Source organism: Dipodomys merriami, unplaced genomic scaffold (assembly GCF_024711535.1).
Source record: "Dipodomys merriami isolate MVZ:Mamm:240054 unplaced genomic scaffold, mDipMer1.0.p SCAF_49, whole genome shotgun sequence".
NCBI lineage: Eukaryota > Metazoa > Chordata > Mammalia > Rodentia > Heteromyidae > Dipodomys > Dipodomys merriami.
The window spans coordinates 8,518,398-8,540,278 of record NW_027206057.1 but is presented as its reverse complement, the minus strand read 5'-3'; the positions used below and the strand labels follow the sequence as shown (position 1 = coordinate 8,540,278).

Genomic DNA, 21,881 nt, shown 5'->3' with positions numbered 1-21,881 from the left:
ACTCTTTTGAGAATTAGAAAAGTTCAAGAGTCCCTTAGGTATTATTAGTTTATAGGTATTATTAGCTTATGCATAGTACATACATACATATATATTTCATATATATGCATCTTTTCAGCAATAAGTATGTTTTAAAATAACCATCCTTTTGTAAACTCCACTTTTTGTTCTCCTTAGCACTATTAGTTTTGTTCTGAATTTTTAAAATTTCATTTGTTTAATGATGAATATTAGCTCTACAGAGCACACCATAAAAGGAGGGGGTACATCAACCCTGAACATGGTCAGTTGGAGAATGGAGAAGGCTTTCGGGAAGTTGGAGAGCTCAGTATTCCTGATAGGAGCTTCCTGGGAAGGGGACCACAGATCAGAGGCACAGCGGCAGGAAAGGTCAAAGTGTTTTTGGCACACAGCCTGCAAGGACAGCGGCAGATGCACAAGCTGCAGTCAGGTGACAGTCATCTTGGATAATCCAGAGAGAGACCTTTACCACCATTATTAAGGCCACTAAAGGCCTTTGGCAAGGTGCTCTGTCTGTTGGGAGAAAGCTGTAATTCAGGCAGAGGATTGTAAGGTTCTGTATTATAGCAACGGGAGCAGGCATGGAGATCAGCTAGATGTGGAGTATTTTATTGAATGGCGACTCTTTTGTACAACTACTTAAAGATTAAAAAAATCCTAAAAAAATCAGAAGAAACACTCAGAACTCTTCCACTTGTTAGGGTGTGGGAGTGGTGTTGATCTTATATAACACCAAAGAAGATTGTTAATGATTAATTTCCCGCTAATGTAATTTCTAAGTTTGTTTGTTTTATACTGAGTTCTCAGCTATTAAATTAAATCCACCCTTAAGCAAATTCACATTTGAAAGTATAATGACTTGACAGTTCCAGTTTCTGAGGACAACCTGCACAGGGTAAGCAAATAAGCTCCCAAAAGTCAGGCAATGCTGCATGGGGAGAAAATTGGACTTGCTTTGTGAATCTAAGTAGATAAGGATACTGAATAACTAGCCTCATGAGAATGTAATGGTCATCTCCTGATTGGAGAGTGGGATCTTTCCTGTGGGAAAACTAACTTCCAGCCCTTTTACTTTGCCCCAGGGAATTAGGAACTAAGATTGTTCCTCCCACTGGCCATCTTTGGCACCCTGGAAGAAGGAAATTCACCCCTCCCTGGGAAGCTGTGGCCTAAGTAAGATTGCCTGGACCTGTTGGCCTGCCACTTCTCAGAAGCTGTATATGCCACAGAATTGGGAAGCCAAAAAATCTCCCTCTACCTTATTTTGGTTACTAAGACCATCAATATAGAAGATGTAAAAAATCCCCTTAATGAGTGACAAATGTTTAAAACTTAAAGAAAACCCTCTAGAGCCTTTGGGAAGTTTTTAGTCACATTTAAGTTTTCCATTCTCTTTTTCCTTTGAAAGGATACAATACAACGAGTCCAGTCTCTGATGAAATGAAGTTGAAAATTAAGGCTATGTTTGATGAGCTCTCATTTGACACTTTTTCTGTTTGTATGTGCCAGTCCTGGGGCTTGAACTTGGGGTGCTTTTACTCAAGGCTAATGTTCTACCATTTGAGCCACAGCTCTACTTCTGACTTTTTACTCGTTAATGAAGATAAGAGTCTCATGGACTTTCCTGTCCTGGCTGGCATTGAATCTTGATCCTCAGCTCTCAGCCTCTTAAGTAGTGAGGATTATAGGTATGAGTCGTTGGAGCCTGACATTTGACACCTTTTAAGCAATAAGCCACAGGGAATCTTTGCTGTCACTCTCCACAGTGCAGACCACTGCCTCATGGTCTGAGGAGAAAACCCTGCTTTGATCATTTGACTCTGTTTACCCAGTTTGGACTTAAGGGTATAATAAGCTATAATATGTCAGTGGTGTGGTGATGTTAGCTATTTGTCTCTTACCCAAGTAGTTGATTATAATGCACTGCTTAAGATTTGCTTTCTATAAAAGGAATATTTGTACTTTTATGTGTTTGATTCACACAGTGCAGTTTTCTCAAGTCCTGTTATTAAGTGGTTACATCCAGAAAGCAAAAAAATATGCTGAAGTAGTATTTTATTGGTGAATGTCTAATATTTTCTCTAACCATAACTGTCAGATTGTTCTGAGTGCCCCAACTGTAAAAATTATACAGAAAATGTGGCCTATCCTGGGGTTCTAAATAGGCTCACATGGGGCCTCAGACACCACTGACCTGCCTTCGCCTCTTTCCCCACAAATGAAGAATCGAATTCCAACGGCTTTGCTTCAGACTCACACCCTATCCTTTAAGAAGCTGGAAGACAACATAATTATTCACAAATGCCACTGTCTTTTTTTTTTAATTAAAAAAAAATCGAGCTTCAAGCTCACATATCATTTATCACTGGTACTTATGTTTTCTTTGGTAATAATTAAACCAACTAGATTAACTTGCTTAAGAATCTTTCGTTTTGAAAGTATGAGGTTTGAACATAGAGCCTTGCACTTGCTAGACAAATTCTGTACCACTTGAGCTACAACCCCAACTCTTTTTGCTATGTTTTTTTAGGTAAGACTCTCACATTTTTGCCTAAGGGTTGCTCAGTCTGTCTCCCTTCTACTGTGGCTCCTGTGTAGGCACACCACCATGTCTTGCTTATTTGAGATGGAAATCTCACTAACTATGCTTTGACTGTCCTTGAACCATAACCCTCCCAATCTCCACTTGCTGAGAAGCTGGGATAAAACACCTGAGCCACTATACTGGCCTACTTAGGGTTTTTTAACCTGAACACTGTATATCTTTGATTGTAAATCGTTGGCTATTGATGAGGTACTATGAATCCAGGTTGGTTCTTTCAATGCTGATTTAAATTCTCAGCACCCAAGTCATCTTAACCTTCTGACTGCTTCACTTAGTTACCCTGGTTATTTTGTTATCTTTAGCTCTCTCTAAGACTTGGTTTTGTTTTTTAACTTCAGGTGTTGGAAAAGCACTCTTTTTCTCAGTTACCACAATGTAACAAGGCATGCATTTACCTAAGCAGACTCCCAGAGTCTAGTCATGTTCAATTTGATACATTTATTTTCCTCCAATCAGTCTAGTCACTTCCATGTTGCTCTTTACTAATTGAAACCTATTAAAGCTTTGTACACACTTCAATATTGCCAGACCTTCTCTATAAATATGTAGTTTAAATATAGGGCTCTCAGAAGACAGGGTAAGGGTAGTAGGGTATAGGGAATAGAAGGAAAATAAAGGCTTGTGGGTGGTAGGCCAGTGAGACTGAGGTGGGCAGGCTTGGGAATGCTTTCTCCTGGGTATATTAGTACATCTTGATGGCATGGGCCATCCTAAAGACTCTGCTCTTCCTAAATCCTCTCATGGATTCTGTTGGTCATATTTGCAGAATAGCTTTTGTTATTGATCATCCCTAAATAAATCCATATTACATGATGCTGATTAAGGGAAAGATAAAACTTCCATTATGTTCAATATGTACCTAGTATTTTGTCTGTCTTCACATATAGCTAGAAAAAAGCTTCATTTTCTATACTTGGCTTTTCTGTGATTGAGATATAGGCACACATCTTGACCTTGCTATTTTTACTAGCATATCAGCTCATCTCTTTTTATTGAAGTAGTTCCCAAACTACTTCTTTAGTATTTGCAGAATCTAGATATTCCCAGTAACTAGATAAATGATTACAAAACTTTTCTTCCACCCTAAACTATAGAAGTTGTTAATGTAGTTGTTCTCAATTCATTACTGAAGAGAAAATGATATAAGCCAAAGGCTGTTTTAAGATCTATGATTCCTCCAACACCTAAATATATTTTAACAGACTATTGTGTCATAATGTTATGATTTTGTCTTTGACCAAAGTGTGTATTTTGAGAAACAATTATTAAACTGCATTAAAAACATACACAGTCTTCTAGCAGTGTCTTGGTTGCAATATTAAAGGAATCTCACACTAAGGCTGAAGGAAATTGAACATGTATTTCCATGTTAGACTTCCTATCACTTTGCTTGTTTGTATTGATTTCTTTTGACATGGTCTTTTATTGAGCATGATTCTTTCTTCTTCTTCTTCTTTTTTAAATCCCCTTCCTATAGCTGTATGTGCTAGAGCAATTGTAAAAGGAAACCAACCTATATTAAACCTGCCTGGAGTCAAAATGTAATCTAACACCTGTAGTCTGCAATTTGTCATCACTCATGGATACTTTTATTATTTTTGTTGTTGTTGTTAATAACAGATTTTCTGAGTTTTGACCTTAGGATACTGTATAATCCCCAAAAAGCATCAAAATCAAACCATAGTTTTTAATAAGTCTTATAATGTTAGGATGTGAAATTACAACCATAAGAGCCAACTACAGTAATATGGAGTTAAAAATAGTTCTGTGTTATGTCTAAGAAAATATATTTTGCCTGTGTAAATGTCTCTGAGTGATAAAGTCAAGAGGCAAATCATAATGTATATGTAATTTCCCCTAAACCCAGACTTTACGGTCTCTAGATGATTTGGCTCAAATGAAGATGATTTTAAATGCAGGATCTATTTTGAATTTTAGGGAGAAGCAGGGCTATTTGTCAAGTGTGATTTACATAGTACAGAAAATTTTGAGCTTCCTGAGACCCCTTTTCAGTTTTAAAATTGAGACCCCAATAATGTATCCTATATATCAATATTACCATATAGAAATTAATTCTTAGAAATTGAAAAAAATATGCTAATTTTAAAATAAGTACATATACATATATGTAAATTATATCATTTATGGGAAATAACTTTCAAAATAAAAAATGGAAGTAAAACAATGTTTTATATATTTTTTGTAAATATGCTAATGTCTGGCTTACTAGATGGCAACTGGATTCTCATAATTGTTTCTGTATTTAATATAGCATGTGGTTTTAGTTGAAGTTGATGAAGAAAGTCATGCCTTAGACAGACATATAATTAGAAAAAGTAAGAATATTTTAATTAGCTTTCCACTGTTGGAAAGTTCTTCTCTGGTATTATAGCAACACTTTGTAAGTGACAGAAATTTAAAGTTAGTTCTTAAGTAGAATTCATCTGTGGGTTTTCCTTGAACATTTCATGCGGTCATACTTTGTTACCATATCCATTATTTTTCTTTGAACTTTGAATAGTCTGCTGCCAGTTCATAACGTCATAGCATTGTTCATTAGTCACTTGAGAAGTATTGATTTACTCATTGTACAGATCTTACATATGTTGACATCTCATTGGATAATATATTTAAAAAGAAAAATCAAAGACATTTGTTAAATCACCACCAATATCATCAGGAAAACTCTATGTATTAGGAAGTTGTTAAGCTTATGGTGGCAGCTATAAGTTTTCTAAAGTTCTAACTTATGATTGGAAGTTCAAATTTTATCATTGGCAATAAATACCAAAAAGATACTTATAATTTTTTAATGTGACAAACTTACTTTCATTTTTAAGGCAATGTCAGTCAAATACCCAAATCTAAATAATGTTTGTCTTAAGTGTTGCTTGTAAGTAAACATGATGTATTCCATGACAAAGGTGCTACTCAGCCTGCACCTCAAGGTACTCTGTCTGGACAATGAGCATGGTAAAAGTGCTTTTTCAAGACAACCATCTTACTTCCTTATACCAAAGCCAACTTTGCACAAAGAGACATACTAATGACTTGAGATGTATCAGCCTCAACTTTACTGCTTGCTTCATCAAAGATATTCTTTTTTTTTTTTTTTTTTTTGTCGGTCATGGGGCTTGAACTCTGGGTCTGGGCACTGTCCCTCAGCTCTTCAACTCAAGGCGAGCGCTCTACCACTTGAGCTACAGCACCACTTCAAAGATATTCTTATGTGAAAGCAGTGTCACCACTACTGTGAGCTTGCAGCAGTAAAGAACCAAGCAGTAGCTCACCGTCTCTGCTTTGGTGGTCACAGGCCCACAGGTTTCTCACAGCACCTTTCATCATGGTCACAGGTGTAAGTGATATCTTAGTCTTGCTATGAAAGTAGTTTTGATATCACAGGCCTCTTGATGACCGACAGAGATTACCCCAAGCTCATTTTAAGAATCACTGACAATGGATGTCTTCTTGTGAGCCTGTTTGTGTAGATGTCACCTTGAAGAAGGCTATGACCTTGAGTGTAATTTCACATGCCACATTAAGAACAAACATAGATCATATAGGATATAAATAAGAAATGTTATTGGTAGACAGGAGTGGTGCTGTGGCTCAAGTGGTAGCATGCTAGCCTTGAGCTGAGGGACAACGCTCAGCCCAGAGTTCAAGCCCCATGACCTACCAAAAAAAAAAATGTTATTGGTAGACATACCTATTTGTAGACCTGTAAACCAATGGGAGAAAGAGTACAAAAATTTTGAATTTGTTGCTGATTTTTGTAATAAGCACATTCAGAAAAGTGCATGAAACATTCATTATATTATTCTTAAATCTGCATTACAGTTTCTAAATGATAGCTACTACTTTGTTGCAACTTATGAATGATAAAAACTGTACTAGGTGCTTAGTATAAATTCTCACTCAACCTTCTTAATATCTCAAGGAAGATTTTACAGATTAAAAATGCTGTCTTAAAGAGAGTAACTTGGCTCAGTTTCAAGGCCACAGAACAGTTGGGCTTTGGAGGTAGGAACTGATTCAACACCAGAATTTTATAACCCCCCCCCAACTTCTGTTTACAACTTCTGTACAGTGTCATCTTATTAGGTTATGTAATGTCCTGGAATTTTTAAAAATATAGGAATGGAAAAATAAGAATAAGTATATCCCTACTCTTAAATATATACTAGAAGTAAATTTCTACAGTTAGTCGCAGCTTCTTTATTTGCTAAACATATTTATACTAAACAGGAATAATAGAAAAATAACCATCAGGGCTGCCTGGGAATATTAGTTGCTCTGAAAGTAGAATAGAGGGAGTGTGAAATGAGTTCAATGTTATAAATAAAGTTCTGAGTCCTCACTGTGTCCCAGACACACAGTATATCAGCATGTGCTTCACAGTACAATAGGTGAGATAGTTAATAGTTCATAGAAATATGAATCTTAACACCTGGTTTGCCCTTTGCAATTTTCTAGTCAGAATCAGTAGTCTCTAATGCACATTTTTGAAGAAGAAAAAAAGAGAGATTTAGCAAGTAGAGCTAAATTGTTCAAACTTTAATCACATGACATCTCACACATAGTAAAACTTTAAATAACAGCATATATTTATTCATCTGTTTAGTAAGTTCTAGTTGAGTTATACACAAGGACTTTCAACAAATTTGTTCTTGTTCTGATTAAATCTATTTTTCTTAGAAGTTGTAGTGGAAGAATTCTTTATTTTTTATCAACTATATTTTGTTGTCATAGATGAAGTAAAATTGAACAAATCAAAGAAAGTCTGATACTGATGTAAAATGTAGACTGATGTCATCTTGATCTTGACCCCTGCTGCTGGGCCTCCCTCAGGCTTCCCTGCATGAATTCACTCCTGGGAAAACTCTGGTCACCCAGAGGCATGTACGGCCACCTGGGAAACTGCTTTAACCTGTTACTACACTGGATCCACCACCCTGTACAGTCACCTCCTTAATAATTTCTCATTTTCTCTATATAAAAAAGACCACAAAGTCTTGGCTTATTATACATAATCCAGTTCACCCCATAATGATACAGTGAATTATATACTTTCCTAAACTTAATCATTCAAGATCTTACTTCCTTCCCTGCAGGCAAGAGCCATTATATTTTACACATGGCTCCCAGCTGGTTTTCATTGAGGCCTTCAAAATCTATTTGGACGCTGAGAGCTTTAAGAAGAGCTGCTTTATCTTTCTTAGTCAGCTTTTGTCATGGTACCACGAGGTCCTTTTGTTTTCAAAGTTTTCGGTTTGGGAGGCAGAGAAACAACATGTGTCTCTATTATGCTTGTGCCTTGTGACTGGTCAAGGAACTTTGGGGTTTTATTTTGAAGCGGGTGTCTCTTTTGAATATATGCGCAGCTTCTCTTTATGCATAGCTATTTTCATGCCCATTTATGTATGTTTGTGTCAGTTTTACCCCAGAGAGATTTTAGCATATGACTAAAAAGCAGCTTCTAGTTTTTTAACTTTCCATTTGTTTATATACACTCATAATTTACCTATGAATCCTTAGTTATTAAGTATGACACTTCTTACTAAAAAGTCTTTCAGGACTAGGGGCTAGGGTCAGTGATAGAGTGCTTGCCTATACAGCTAGGCCTTGTGGTTTGATCCCCAGCACTGAGGAAGAATAAAGAAAAAGCTTTGTTAATAGACCCAATTATTGTAGGTATTCCCAAACTGTTTGATAAATGGATACACTTTCCTTATTCTGCTAACTCAAGGCTGGTTGTTTTCAACGTAATCCTTTTTAGGTCTGAGCCATCACTTAAATGTAAATTAACCATTTCATTGAGAATAAAAGAGCCAGGGTACACTTTAGGTTGTTTTTATTATACTGTTTCTATTTGTGATATTTGGATTAAAATCTAGTAATGTATTGCAAGCTGAAATTTTCCTCCCTTTTATATGGCTCTCTGAGTATTTCCACTTCTGTCTAATAATAGTAGCAGTTTCCAACTTCCATGCTATTTTTGGCTGGGCTGGATTTTATGACCAAGGTTCCCTGTGAGGGCAGTAGATGGCCAAGACCCTCCATGCTGTGGTCCTGGCTTCACCACAGCTGTCCTTGCTGTCCAGCACAAAGCTGGCCAACAGTCCTGTCTGCCCTGCTGGAAAGGCCCTGCCTCTGTGCTGCCCAATGTGGCACTACACAAATGGCACAGCTGAACACTTGAAATGTGGCAGCGGAACTGAGTGGCTGAGGAACTGAGTGCTGTTCTCTGCAGTTTTAATTAACGTAAACAGCCTCAGGTGAAAAGCGGCTACTGGTATGGGACAGTGCAGCACAGCTTCAACACACTGACTTTCCTAATGTTTTCCATGGATACCCTGTGCGTTCTTGTTTCCCAGTCTTACTGCTGTGGCTTGCTTTGTCCCCAGTGTTCTCTTGGAGGGGATGGCCCTCACTGCTTTAGGCCTGGTTGTTGATTGTATTTGTTATTACCTGGTATTTTTATTTATAGTCTGTGTCCTTTGTTCTGCAGACAGTAGTCAATTTTTCTCTAAAGTCTAGCTCTTGGTAAGTAGGGGAACACAATGTAAAAAGAAATGAGCTTTAAAATTAGATCTGCATTAGAAATCCCTTCTGATGCTTGCAAGCTCTGTGTTTTGGACTAATCAGGAACTCTGGTTTTCTCATCATAAACAGAGATACCTATTATTTGCTTGCAGGAATCCTGTGAGGTAGAATAATATAAAATACACAGAATTTAGGCCAGTGTGGCATAGTAAGCATTATATGAATATAGCACGTTACTACTGCTATCATACTTGAGACTGAATCTACTTAGATGCTTTTCTTCTACAATACTTAATTGTCATCCTGAAAAATTAGCAGTTGCTATTAAAAAGAAAGAGGTTTTTAAATAAGTTTTCCAGACTCTTTACAGAAATATCAGAAATGAGTTTATTGACTAGGCTTAAGTTCAACTGTGATGGAGAAAAATCCAAATAAAAATAAAACTAGGATGAATTAATAGGCTTCTGTGTACACAAAAATTAATTGTACAAAGGAACAGCAAGCTGCCTTTATGAAGCAATGGGTTTTGCTATTTGTAGAATTCATAGAAACATAGGTATTGTACCTTAGAAATAGAGGATGATCAACTACTGGTTGATTTTCTTTCTTTCTCTCTTTCTTTCTTTCTTTCTTTCTTTCTTTCTTTCTTTCTTTCTTTCTTTCTTTCTTTCTTTCTGTCTGTCTGTCTGTCTGTCTGTCTGTCTTTCTTTGCTTTCTTTCTTTCTTTCTTTGCTTTCTTTCTTTCTTTTTTAATACAGTGTCTCACTACATAGCCCTGGCTTTCCTTTAACTCATAATCCTTCTACTTCCACCTCCCAAATTTTGTAATTACAGGTATGTAATAAAATGTGTAGCTTCTGGGATCATTAAGAAAACATTTGTTGAGATATGTTATAGTTTATGTACAGTAAAAATACATAGATGCTACTTGTAAAGCTCCATCATCTTTTAGACACGCATATATCTTTTCAAGTAACAGCCAGGTTCCTACCCAGAATATTTTTAACATTCTGAAAGCTGCTTCCTATCCTCCTTCACTCAATGAATCTCCACAGTAACCACTATGCTGACATTCGTTGTGGCAATTTTCCTCCCCCCTCCCCCTTTTATTCTCTTGTATTTTTTTAAAAAAGTTTTTCTTCTTATTGACTTTCCCATAAGTGGATTCATATGGCTTTCAGCCTCTCACATCTGGCTCCTTTCACTCAACAGTATGTCTGTGAGAGTTATCCACATTGGTGCAAAGACAATGGTTCATTTCCCCCAGTGCCCTTTGTATCAGTGCACCATGACCCATCTATTCTATTAGAAAACACTTGAGTTGTTTCCAGGTTGGGGAGCTTATGACTGAAACTACCATGAAGATGACTTTCAAAAGCTCTAGCACTCACTTCAGTTTATGTTTGACACTAGGTGATGCTACTAATAGGAATTTCCCCTCCCCCTTCCTCCTGCTCTCCACTGGACTTGTTTTTGAAAAGGGATAAAGGATGAAACTGGAAAGTCTCGGACATGGACAGTTTATACAAGTACTTGGGAAGATGCTCAATTAAATTTCCAGAAAATCCCAAAATACTCTTAACCTGTGTGTATAGGGAACTGACTCTTTAGGAAAGATCCTATATCTATTCAGTTGGTAAGGCATCCTCTATTGTGACTGAAGTAATTCTAAATTTTATGATGCAAAAACCCCACCCGGATCAGCTGGAAATATTTAGGTAAACTGTCAAACAGCAATGGGACTGTTGACATGTCTACCCACCAGGAACCAGTGTTATGACCTTCAAGGCATTTGCTAGGGACAATGATCAAACTCAATTCACTCTAGCTACCTAACAAGGACTAGAGAACAAGCTCTGAGAAAGTAAGAGAGAAAAAAACGAAAATTTATCTAAGTGGGAGCTCAGAAACCCATTCAGTGTAAAACGGGCTAGGGAGTTAATTTATTTAGTGAAGATAGAAAAAAGAGAAGATGATTTGATCCTGCCCTTTAGCCTGGAGGAATTTGAGTAGATTGAGTTTCCTCTCTAGGGAAGACCATCTTATAATGATTAGACTGTACCCTAAAAGAAGCACTACATGGAACCAAGGATTCTTAGCAAGTCACCAGAGAGCAAATTGTGTAGTTGCACCCCCCGCCCCTGGAATATCTAGAGATAATAATGCTTTGGAGCAATTTTGGTGATAATGCTTTGGAGTAATTTTGGTGAAGTGAAGATGGTTGGGACAGATAAATTTGGGAATATTTTCATTTACACACACACACACACACACACACTATATATATATATATATATATATCTTATGTATAGTGTGTATATTTATATATATATGTGTATATATACACTATATATAGTATGTATATTTATATGTGTGTGTATATTTATATGTGTGTGTATATTTATATGTATATGTGTGGGTAACTTGCAAGACAGTTTCCCTTTAAAAAGTGCTCATTCATGTAGATGTTGGTGTGCTACTCAGTTCACTATTGTAATATTGTCTGAACAGAAACAATTTCATTTTGTAGAGAATTTATCATTCTATTATTCTCTTCAGAAACATCCTTCTAATGTAGAAGGTAGATGGGGCAAGTGTCCCCTGGGAATCCATGTTCTCATGCTTGTAATATCCAATCTAGCATATTCTGTTGTGAAAGTGTATACTTCCAGGTTGTTGATGATCTAGATGACACTTTCATGAGGGACTGTAGAATTCAATTTTAGTTCATTTACATAAAGCTTATGGGACTTCCTACCACACACTAGGCATTCAGTGAGCAGTAGCTCTTACTAGTTCTTTCTCTGATTCACATTTGGCTGCTCTGCACATGTTGCTTACTTTCTCCATTCTAAGTAATATGCAGAGGTAACCTAGTCCAATGGGTGGGCCTACAGAGAAGAACAAATGCTGTCATGCAGAAAGATTCTAGTGACTTCAAAGTATAGTTTTGGAAAATCTCTTCAAATCCAACCAGTGCACAATGGAAAACCCCTAAAGAACCAATCTAATTATTCAATTAAATGGAACCGTTATGCTGACTTTTACTACAGAGGGCAAGCATAATTTAGAAAATGGGGCATTTTAATTCTCTTTTGTTTTCTAATTAACACAATTGCTCTAATAGGGAGTACTTGTGCTTGAGTATATGTTTTTCCAATATATATTCTGTACCTGATTTCAACCTTTCTCTCTCCAAATCTAACATGCCCACCTGTTGACACAAAGGCTCATTTATTACAGTGCTCACACTGCCTGCATTATGGTCTCTGAGCACATATTTTCCTGCCATCAAAGCCGACATGAGCAGTGCAAGCCCACCACGCTGCTCCACTTTCCCTGGCGGGGATAATTAGGATGTGGAAGTAACGGAGCTCGCACTTTTTGCTGATGCCAGCTTACCACCACAGACCACATGAGTTTACTCTTAGTGGAAAGTGGTAAAGAAAATGCTAAGAACGTTGATTTTAATTGGGCTACATTATTTAGACTATAGTGCCATTGTTTTATAGTCTTGTGCTTTGGATTTTTTTTTTCTGCCACCAGCCATCAGCTTGTGATGGACATTCTCATTTGCTTTTGATTATTCAACAGTGATGATTTGAACAAATTTAAGCCTTTTCTCTTGTTACCTTAATTCATCTTCCTTAATATTTGTTCAATTTTCTGCAACAGGCTGGCACTCTCACATTTTCATAACAGTGCTTCATAGACTGAGATGGATAGAATATATATATATATATATATATATATATATATATATATATATATATATATATATCCCCGTAACTACTTGCTTTAATGATAATGTTTGTTTCTTAGCTTTAAAAAAAAAAGGAGAGAGTAAGGGAAGGAAGGACTGACATTGTCGAAAAAGAAATGTGCTCATTACTGACTTAGGTAACTGTAACTCCTCTGCACATCACCCTTATAATAACAATTTTTAAGAAACTCAAAGAAAAAAGAAGCTAAAAGAAAAAAGAAAAAAAGAAGAAAGTAAACTTAAAAAAAAGGCAAAGGGCTTAAATGAGCAGAACCTGGTGGTGGTAGGCACATTGAATGATTCTTTACTGGACATGGTTTTTCATTTGTTGTTATTTTATTTCTGCATTGCTTGGACTAATTCCTCTTGAACTCTGAAAATATTTAATTTTGTGACTGTAATATGACAAAAAGGTTCACACAACATGAGAGGCCAGTAAAAGGAGACATGTATGTTTTAAAAAGTAAACTGTGTGTGCCTGTATGTGTGCGTGTGCATACGCCAGTATCAGGTTTAAACTCAGATAAGAGTTTCTTCTTTAGCTTTTGTATGTAGGGACAGAGGATGCTTGAAGTCAGGGACTGGTTGCCCAGGTTGGCTTTGAATTGCCATCCTCAGATCTCCCAGCTCCCTGAATAGCTAAGATTACAGTGTGACCCACTGCTGCCCAGATCCCCCAGCTTTTTTGCTCGAGGCTGGCACTCTGAGCACTTGAGCCACACCTCCACTTACGCCTTTTTGATGGTTAATTGGAGGTAAACGTCTCAGATTTGTCTGCTTGGGTTGGCTTTGATCTTTGATTGTCAGAACTCAGCCTCCTGACTAGCTAGGTTTACAGGTGTGAGCCACCAGCACCCATCTAATCTCATTTAGAAGGTCTTGGAGGGTTCAGGAAGTTAGATGCTGAGCTAAGCATAAGAACTGTGGTCGTTGTCTTTGGACGTGGCCCCACCCACTTCCGTTGGAATGATCACATGGCCCCCTGTAGCCTTTTCATCCTTGGATGAGGAGCTGCAGTTGTGAAGTGGAAGCAGTGAGGCTCCTACTGGGGCTATTTGTCCTGCTCCTCCACAGTTCCTCGCAGTTCACATAGGCCCACAGGCCTGTGCTGAGAGCAAAGGCCAGGTTCTTGTCTAATCTCTCCCGGTCACTTGGTGTCTTCAACCAGATAGAAGTTAATAAATTAATATGAGAATGAGAAATTATTTCATGCAGGGATGAATTGAATAAAACAGTAGAGAAAGCCGGGGACCAGTGGCTCACGCCTGTAATCCTAGCTACTCAGGAGACTGAGATCTGAGGATCTTGGTTCAAAGCCAGCCTAGGCAGGAAAGTCTGTAAGACTCTTATCTCCAGTAAACCTCTAGAAAACCGGAAGTGGTGCTGTGGCACAAGCAGTAGAACGCTGGCCTTGAGCTGAAGAGCACAGGGACAGCGCCCAGGCCCAGAGTTCAAGCCCCACCAATGATTAAAAAAAAAAAGAGAAAAATGGTAGAGAAGTGAGGATGAAGAAGGTAAGCTTGCTTACCTAATATCTTACATGTATTTTTAAATGAGTAAGGATAAAGGAGAAATTATTTAAATTACAACTAGAAATGAAATGCTTAACATTAAAGATAAAAAGTAGAAATTAGGAAATGGGTGCAAACCAGAGGATTCGTTTATAATAGTACTTGAAGTGTCCATCTGTGAGTAAAATATTCTCATAACTTAAGAAACACATCTTTAAATTATGAAAGTTTTAATGTTTTTTTTTAAAAAAGCATTATCATTTAAGGAACAAATTCAGAACCAAATGCAAAGGTCAGTTGTTCCTGGTTTTACAAAGCATTTGTTTTCTGGCTTAAGTACCAACTATTTCTCTAAAATACTTGGGAAATAATTGTGAGGTGGATGACAATAGGGACCCTTCACTGAACGTTTTCCCTGAGCCAGGGTGAGCAAATTGTGAGCCCTCATCTTAGTGGAGCCCAGCCTCTCAGCTGAGGAGCAGCTGAGTAGAGACCAGATGGTCTGCAGAAGCCTGAGGTAAGAACGGTCTGGCCTTTGACTTGAAAAAGCGTGTCGATCCCTAGTTTAAGAGCCCTGCTTTTTGCATACACCTCATTTCATCCCAGGGGGCCAGCGTGATGAAATTGGGGCTCCGAGAGGCCGAGTTACTTGCTCAAGACAACTGAGTAGAGCAATCTGGATTTGAACCCCGGTGTCTGGTCACGGAGCCCGCAGGTGCACCCTGCGTGGTTCCAGGGATGGAAGAGGTCCGATGACCTTGAACCACACAGGAAGGACTCGGCCTGCTGGCCCACAGGACGGCGGTGGGGAGCCTCGGGCGCCCCGGGGGGGGGGGGGGCAGCCTCCGCCAGGCCCGAGTGCCGCGCTAGATACAGGCGGCAGACCTCAGCCGCGTGGCAGGTGCTCATTGGGCAGACCTCAGCCGCGTGGCAGGTGCTCATTGGGCAGACCTCAGCCGCGTGGCAGGGGCTCATTGGGCAGACCTCAGCCGCGTGGCAGGGGCTCATTGGGCAGACCTCAGCCGCGTGGCAGGTGCTCATTGGGCAGACCTCAGCCGCGTGGCAGGGGCTCATTGGGCAGACCTCAGCCGCGTGGCAGGGGCTCATTGGGCAGACCTCAGCCGCGTGGCAGGGGCTCATTGGGCAGACCTCAGCCTCGTGGCAGGTGCTCATTGGGCAGACCTCAGCCGCGTGGCAGGGGCTCATTGGGCAGACCTCAGCTGCGTAGCAGGGGCTCATTGGGCAGACCTCAGCCGCGTGGCAGGGGCTCATTGTCGTCTTCTTCTCTCCATGGCCAGGTCCTCCACAGACAGCAGTCGCAGCCCGCCAAGGAGAGCTCTCCGCCCAGGGAGGAGGCGCCGCCGCCGCCGCCGCCCGCCGAAGACAGCTGTGCCAAGAAGCCCCGCTCCCGCACCAAGATCTCCCTGGAGGCCCTGGGCATCCTGCAGAGCTTCATCCACGACGTGGGCCTCTACCCCGACCAGGAGGCCATCCACACGCTCTCGGCGCAGCTGGACCTCCCCAAACACACCATCATCAAGTTCTTCCAGAACCAGCGGTACCACGTGAAGCACCACGGCAAGCTGAAGGAGCACCTGGGCTCCGCCGTGGACGTGGCCGAGTACAAGGACGAGGAGCTGCTGACCGAGTCCGAGGAGAACGACAGCGAGGAGGGCTCGGAGGAGATGTACAAAGTGGAGGCCGAGGAGGAGAGCGCCGAGAAGAGCAAGGCCCCGCCGGCCGAGAGCGACCAGAGATAATGTCAGCCCCCCCAGGCAAAGCAATACATTGGGTCCAAGGATTTTTCTGTTTTCCTTTCTTTCTTTAAACAAATTTTTTGGCTTTATTTTTTTTAAATGTCTATTTTATTTTTTTTTTCTTATCTTTATGACATTTCTCTGTTGCACAGGATACACCTACAGACTGAATCAGTTCAGTATTTCTGAATCAGATATCACCTTGGCAAAGACACCAAGTGTTATACTTTTACAATCGACTGGACCGTCGTAATTATAACCACAGGAGACTGCCTTCATTATCCTTGCACTTACGGAAGAGACATCAAGCAAATTCCAGGATAGAAAGACCAGCGAAATAAATGAAGGAAGCGACAAGTGTGTGTGTATATGTATATGTATATATCTCTATATTTACATATATATATTAAAGTTGCATGGGACAGAGAACTTTGCAATCCGAAAGAATAGACTGTGAAATGAGTTCTTAAAGAAAAGACTTGTTTATGTATTAAAACACCACTTCACAGTGAGTTGCTTTGGCTTTTTGATAAACTGCGGCCTGCTCTCAGGGTGGGGTGACTATTTTTGAATTCCTATTTATTTTTGTGTTTGTCCCTGAATTTTTTTTTTAATTCTATGGCTTCCTATCTGGCAGCTTAATGGGTAATTTTTGAGGTATGTATTTAACAAAATAAATCAACACTGCCAAAACAGAGAGAGAGAGAGAGAGAGAGAGAGAGAGAGAGAGAGAGAGAGAGAGAGAGAGAGAGAGAGAGAGAAAGAGAGAAGGGAAGGGAGAAGAAAGTAAAGTAAAAAAAAATTAGGGTGTGGTAAAATGGTACAAGTAAAATTACTCTTAAAGACACAGTGCATACTTAAAATGACTCAAAAACGACTTGATATGTTCCATTATTCAATTTGTCAGGACCATCATGAACAGATGCATTTCTGTGGAATTCCAAATAAGGCTGAAATTCAGTATGGAAAACCTTATCCATTAGTGCAGTCTCGATCAATGGCATTTTGATGTTGGACATACGGAATTCATATTATGAGCCACGTTTTGTTGTGAAATTTATTTACCTGCCTGTGGCTGCAGATCTTACAATTATTAAGCCTGCTCATTTTAAAAGTTGTTCGTTGTTGCTGTTTTTGTTTTTTGTTTTTAATAGAAAATAGTTCAATGTAATGTTAAGTTAGAAAAGAAATTGCTGCCCAGGTAAAGGGCCTCCCTCTCAAATAAGTCTCCCTCCTTCTCTCTCCCCACACATTTCTTGTTTCTACTTCACTTTCAGCTTCCTCTTCTTTATAATACACATTCCATCCACCTTAGCCAAACATTTCCAGTCCCTTTCCCTGATCCATAGCCCTAACCAGAACCTGTTTTTGAGTCATGGTGCAGCTTCAGGCAATAGGGTAAGTGAAGCGATTCCAGTAGAATCACCTACTCGTCATAAAAGGAAATAGTGTCCCAGTTCCCCACATAGCAATTCTCTTACGTGCAGCAGAACTAATGCCAACTGGCTGTTTAGTGGAATGAGCATTAAAGCTGAAGTCTCCTCTAGCTTTCCAGATTGCCGTCAGCTTCCGATCAGAAATACCAGTAGTGTTACTTTCCACTTCTACTTACAGTAATTGCAAGAGGAGACTTCCCCTTTTGGACTAGCCTCAAGAACCTCCTCTAGGCTTGGAAATGGCCCCTCGGCAGTCCCGTATGGTTGGATTATTATTTTTTTTTATTTCTCAAGTTGTGTTCTCATGCAACCTTGTCAAAGACCTCATGCAATATCACTTTGAAAGTTATTTTCTGTTTACTTCACGAACATTGTAATATAACTGTTAATACTATTTATATATTTGAAAGGTTTAAAAGGTAGGAGTTAAAAAACAAAAAAAGCAAAACTTCTATGTGTAGATATGGACTCAGAATTTACACTATACAGGGAGAAGACATGTTGCAATACAAGCTAATTCTAGCTGCTCAGTAACCTCTGGAGTTTTTAAAGGGACATTTTCCTGTACTTTTTCAAAAAATGATGTTTAAAAAAATTATCTTGACATTGACATGAGCATCATGTATCTTTGCAAAAGGATGGCGGTTGGCATTTCAGCCCTGGGCCCATCCTTCCTTTTTCTGAAGAATGCTGCAGCTTTAAACAGAAAGTCCATGGTTGCTGCTTCCTGATCTCCGAGTTACTCTTTCCAAATTGTCTTCTGACACTGTTGCTGAAGGTCACTCTGTGTACATCTAGACACCATTTTTGCCAAGCTCTCACAAGGTGGTTCATTGATGGATGGCATCTGCATTTGGTATCTTTTACACTTCAACCAAAAATTTATTAGGTATTTTTCAATGCTAAGTCTTGCCTTTTATTTTTTAATTTCACTGCCAAGTCTGCAGTGGTTCTAAGTGAATCTGTGGGCATTTTAGCCTGTGGTCTTGCCAGATCTTTGCGAATTACAATGCATATATGTCTATTTATTCAATATCTGTCATATAATATCTATTTGGAAGAAGAAACTTTCTCTTGTAGTGCCTCTTGACAAAGCACAATTTCCCGCCTTTTTTTGTGAAATGAAAAAAAAAACAAATTGTGTTTTATTGCAGTATCAACAATGTGAATAAGGATTAACATATTGTAAATGTTCTTTTTTCCATGTAAATCAACTATCTTTGTTATCACTAAGTGATAATTAATTTTTAACTTATGTGCATTGTTAGGCTGTTAGAATTTTTTGGTTGTTAAAATAAAACGCATTCAATAAATCTGACTTTGTTTGTCAAGTATCTTTCCTCCCTTAGAGTGAGACCTAAAGAAACTCTGTGCCCTTATTTTAGAAACAAGACAGCAGCACTTACAATTACAGATGTTGATATTCTGTGTCATGTGTGGATTTAATTGCACATGCCAATGCATGTGTGTCCCTGTGTATATATAAACACATGCATGCTCACATCCTGAAGCCAGCAATCGAGAGAGCCATTTACCCAATTGTTGGTCATATACAAACAAAACTCAAATGTATAACGATATATTTATGAGCCCACTTCTTTATTTTTCTAGTGAATATTTTCTGTTTATAATTAAAAAACCACAAATGACTGCGTGTCAGGAAACTTTTGGAGCACACATGTCCATGGTTAATGGACATAATAAAAGTCTTTTATATTTAGAGCTGGGGTACCATAATGGGTGCATGAAGGAATGCCGGAAGGATTGATGTATCTGAGAAATGTGCGAAAATGATTTTTTAGAAAGTGCTTACAATGGAAAAAATTACTCAAAAAGACTCAACCCCATAAGGAAAGAGCAAGTACTTAACTTCAGAACTGGCAAAGAGAAAGTAAATTAAAAAGTGATTTTGTTTTCTTTTGATATTCTAAATGTCTTTCCTGCTTTTTAGTGATTGATTTTCTCATCTCTGCACTTGGTTGGTGTGCAGATGAGTTGTTCTTTCTGCAGTTTCACTTGCCCTTTCTCCCCGATGTTCATAGCCCATAGGCCATTGGGACACTTTATAGATATGTGGAAGAAAACGGGTCTCTATAGAAAAGCAGACAGCTCAAGGTTTCCAAGAGCTAGGAGGGGCCCCAGAAAGGGAAACAAGTAGTTTATACAAATGTATTTGCCTGCTGTATTTGATATGGGGACTTGGAGGGAAAGTTGTAAGATGCTTTAATTTTGAAACCAAGTGGCTTCCACAGTCTTGAAACACAACGTGTAGAGGCTTTACTCTCCAACAAATTGGGTTCCATGTACAAGACAGTCATTGTGTAGATGACTTTTATTTTCAAGAAAACAGAAGAAGAAATTTCTAATGGACTGGAGGTCATGTTAGTGGCAATGCAGAAGATCAGAGCCATAACTACATTGTGCAGATTTTATCTTCTTTATTTTTTCCTTTTTTTAAAACCCTCCATCCTTTGAAAACATGTTTTCATTTATCCTATTATTTCACCTTCCCAGAGAATTGTAAATATAGGCAAAAAAAAATCCACATTCTTTCTACAGGCTAATCATGCTATAATTAGGCAGTGAACATTTAGGGGACATGTACTCTATGCCAGATACATTGTTAGGAATCATAGCAATGAAGGAAAAAAAAAGAAAGTCTTATTTAGTGTTCTCCCCTCAAGATGCATAAAGCTTGTTGGAAAGGTACAATACAAATCCAGGAAAAGTGACTTAGTCATTCACTACTTGTCTTCAGAAAGAGATTTTACTTGCTTAATGGGTGGCGCAAACTTGTACTATGAATTGCAAATTTTAAGAAGAAAATAGTGTTTACAATCTAGAGTGGTAGTGAAAAGTGGCTCAGTTGTGACTAGTTTGGCTGCAGATGATAGAAAAAACACCAGATAGTAGTGACCCAGAGCAAGTAAGACTTTATTTTCTTCTACCTAATGAAATAACTGGCCTCATGAAGCTGTCAGAGATTTACTCTAAACTATTGGACTTATAGTTCCACTTTTTCGTATGTGTTTCCAGATACCATATTCATGATCCAAGAGGATTGTTAGAACCCCATCACTGTACATTCCACCCATGAAGGATGAAAAAAGGACTATAGCACATGACACGTCTTTAATAGAGACTTTCTTAAGCTCTATATCTAACTGTAAGGGAGGCTGGTAAGAATGACAGAGGGAAGGAGAGAATGGCGTTCTGGTAGGCACCTCTGAACAACAAATATCAAGGAGGAGGTTGAAAATCATAGATAAATGAGACATATTTGCCCTGCTACCATTTCCTGTACCTTGTATCCTATTCTTGGTCATGTAATGTTGGTCAGCTTTCCTCTTCAAGCCCAGTGTTTCCCATCCTAAATTTAGGGATGAGAAGGAGGTATAGTTCAGTGGTGGCATACCTTTAGAGCATGATGAAACCCTGAGCTCAGTCCTCTAAACCAAAACAAAGCAAACAAAAATGAGGGGTAATGACTGTCAGCCCAGGACTCTCGGGATGCTGGAGAACTCAGGAATGTGAAGAAGTTTTGAAAACTCTTAGAGGGCTTTCATAAGAATCTGCCAAATATTGATCACTTAATTAATTTGAAATGAAGCAACATTTACATCACTGTATAATTATAGCAGTCATATTAAAGTTTGTAGTATGACAATAGGAATGACATTGATCTGTTCAACAAATGTATTAAGCACCAGAAAGTCGCCTCAATTGATTTAAAAAAAAAAATTATGCTCAAACTGGAGCTTGAACTCAGGTTGCTGTCCCTGAGATTTTTTTTTAAGATTTTTTTTTTCTCAAGGCTAGCACTCTACCACTTGAACCACAGCCCCACTTCCAGCTTTTTGGTGGTTAGAGACAAGAGTCTCAACGACTTTCCTGCCTAGGCTGGCTTCAAATCTTGACCCTAAGATCTCAACCTTCTGAATAGCCAGGATTACAGACCTGAGCCACTGTTATATGAGTTGTAACCTCAATTTTTAAAGCTTCTATTCCCTTCCTAGCTTAATTCTAATTCTCATTTTGTGTCCTAAAATGTCTTAGATAGCCTATATGAGTTGACCATTTGACTTAACACTTTCGTAATATAGTCAGATGGTGGCATTTCTGCTGGAGATTTGTTTGGTGGAGGGGAACCCTAATTTTGAAAACCACGGTGCTCTGCTAGTATAACTCCCACATGACAGTGACATTTCAGGAGGAAAAATGGAGAAACCATCCCATATGGAC

The 21,881-nt window shown here is 38.8% G+C and overlaps 1 protein-coding gene across 5 annotated transcripts in view; it reads left to right on the top strand.

Moving 5' to 3' along the window:
* Satb2 (SATB homeobox 2) overlaps positions 1-16,950 on the top strand; it is a 195,866-nt gene extending 178,916 nt beyond the window's left edge. For all 5 annotated transcript variants that reach the window (XM_069995747.1, XM_069995745.1, XM_069995746.1 and 2 more), the window contains exon 11: positions 15,745-16,950. In XM_069995747.1, the coding sequence (XP_069851848.1) occupies positions 15,745-16,206 (462 nt within the window). In that variant the 3' untranslated portion in view covers positions 16,207-16,950. The remainder of the gene's footprint in view (positions 1-15,744) is intronic.
* Positions 16,951-21,881: the final 4,931 nt, after the last annotated feature.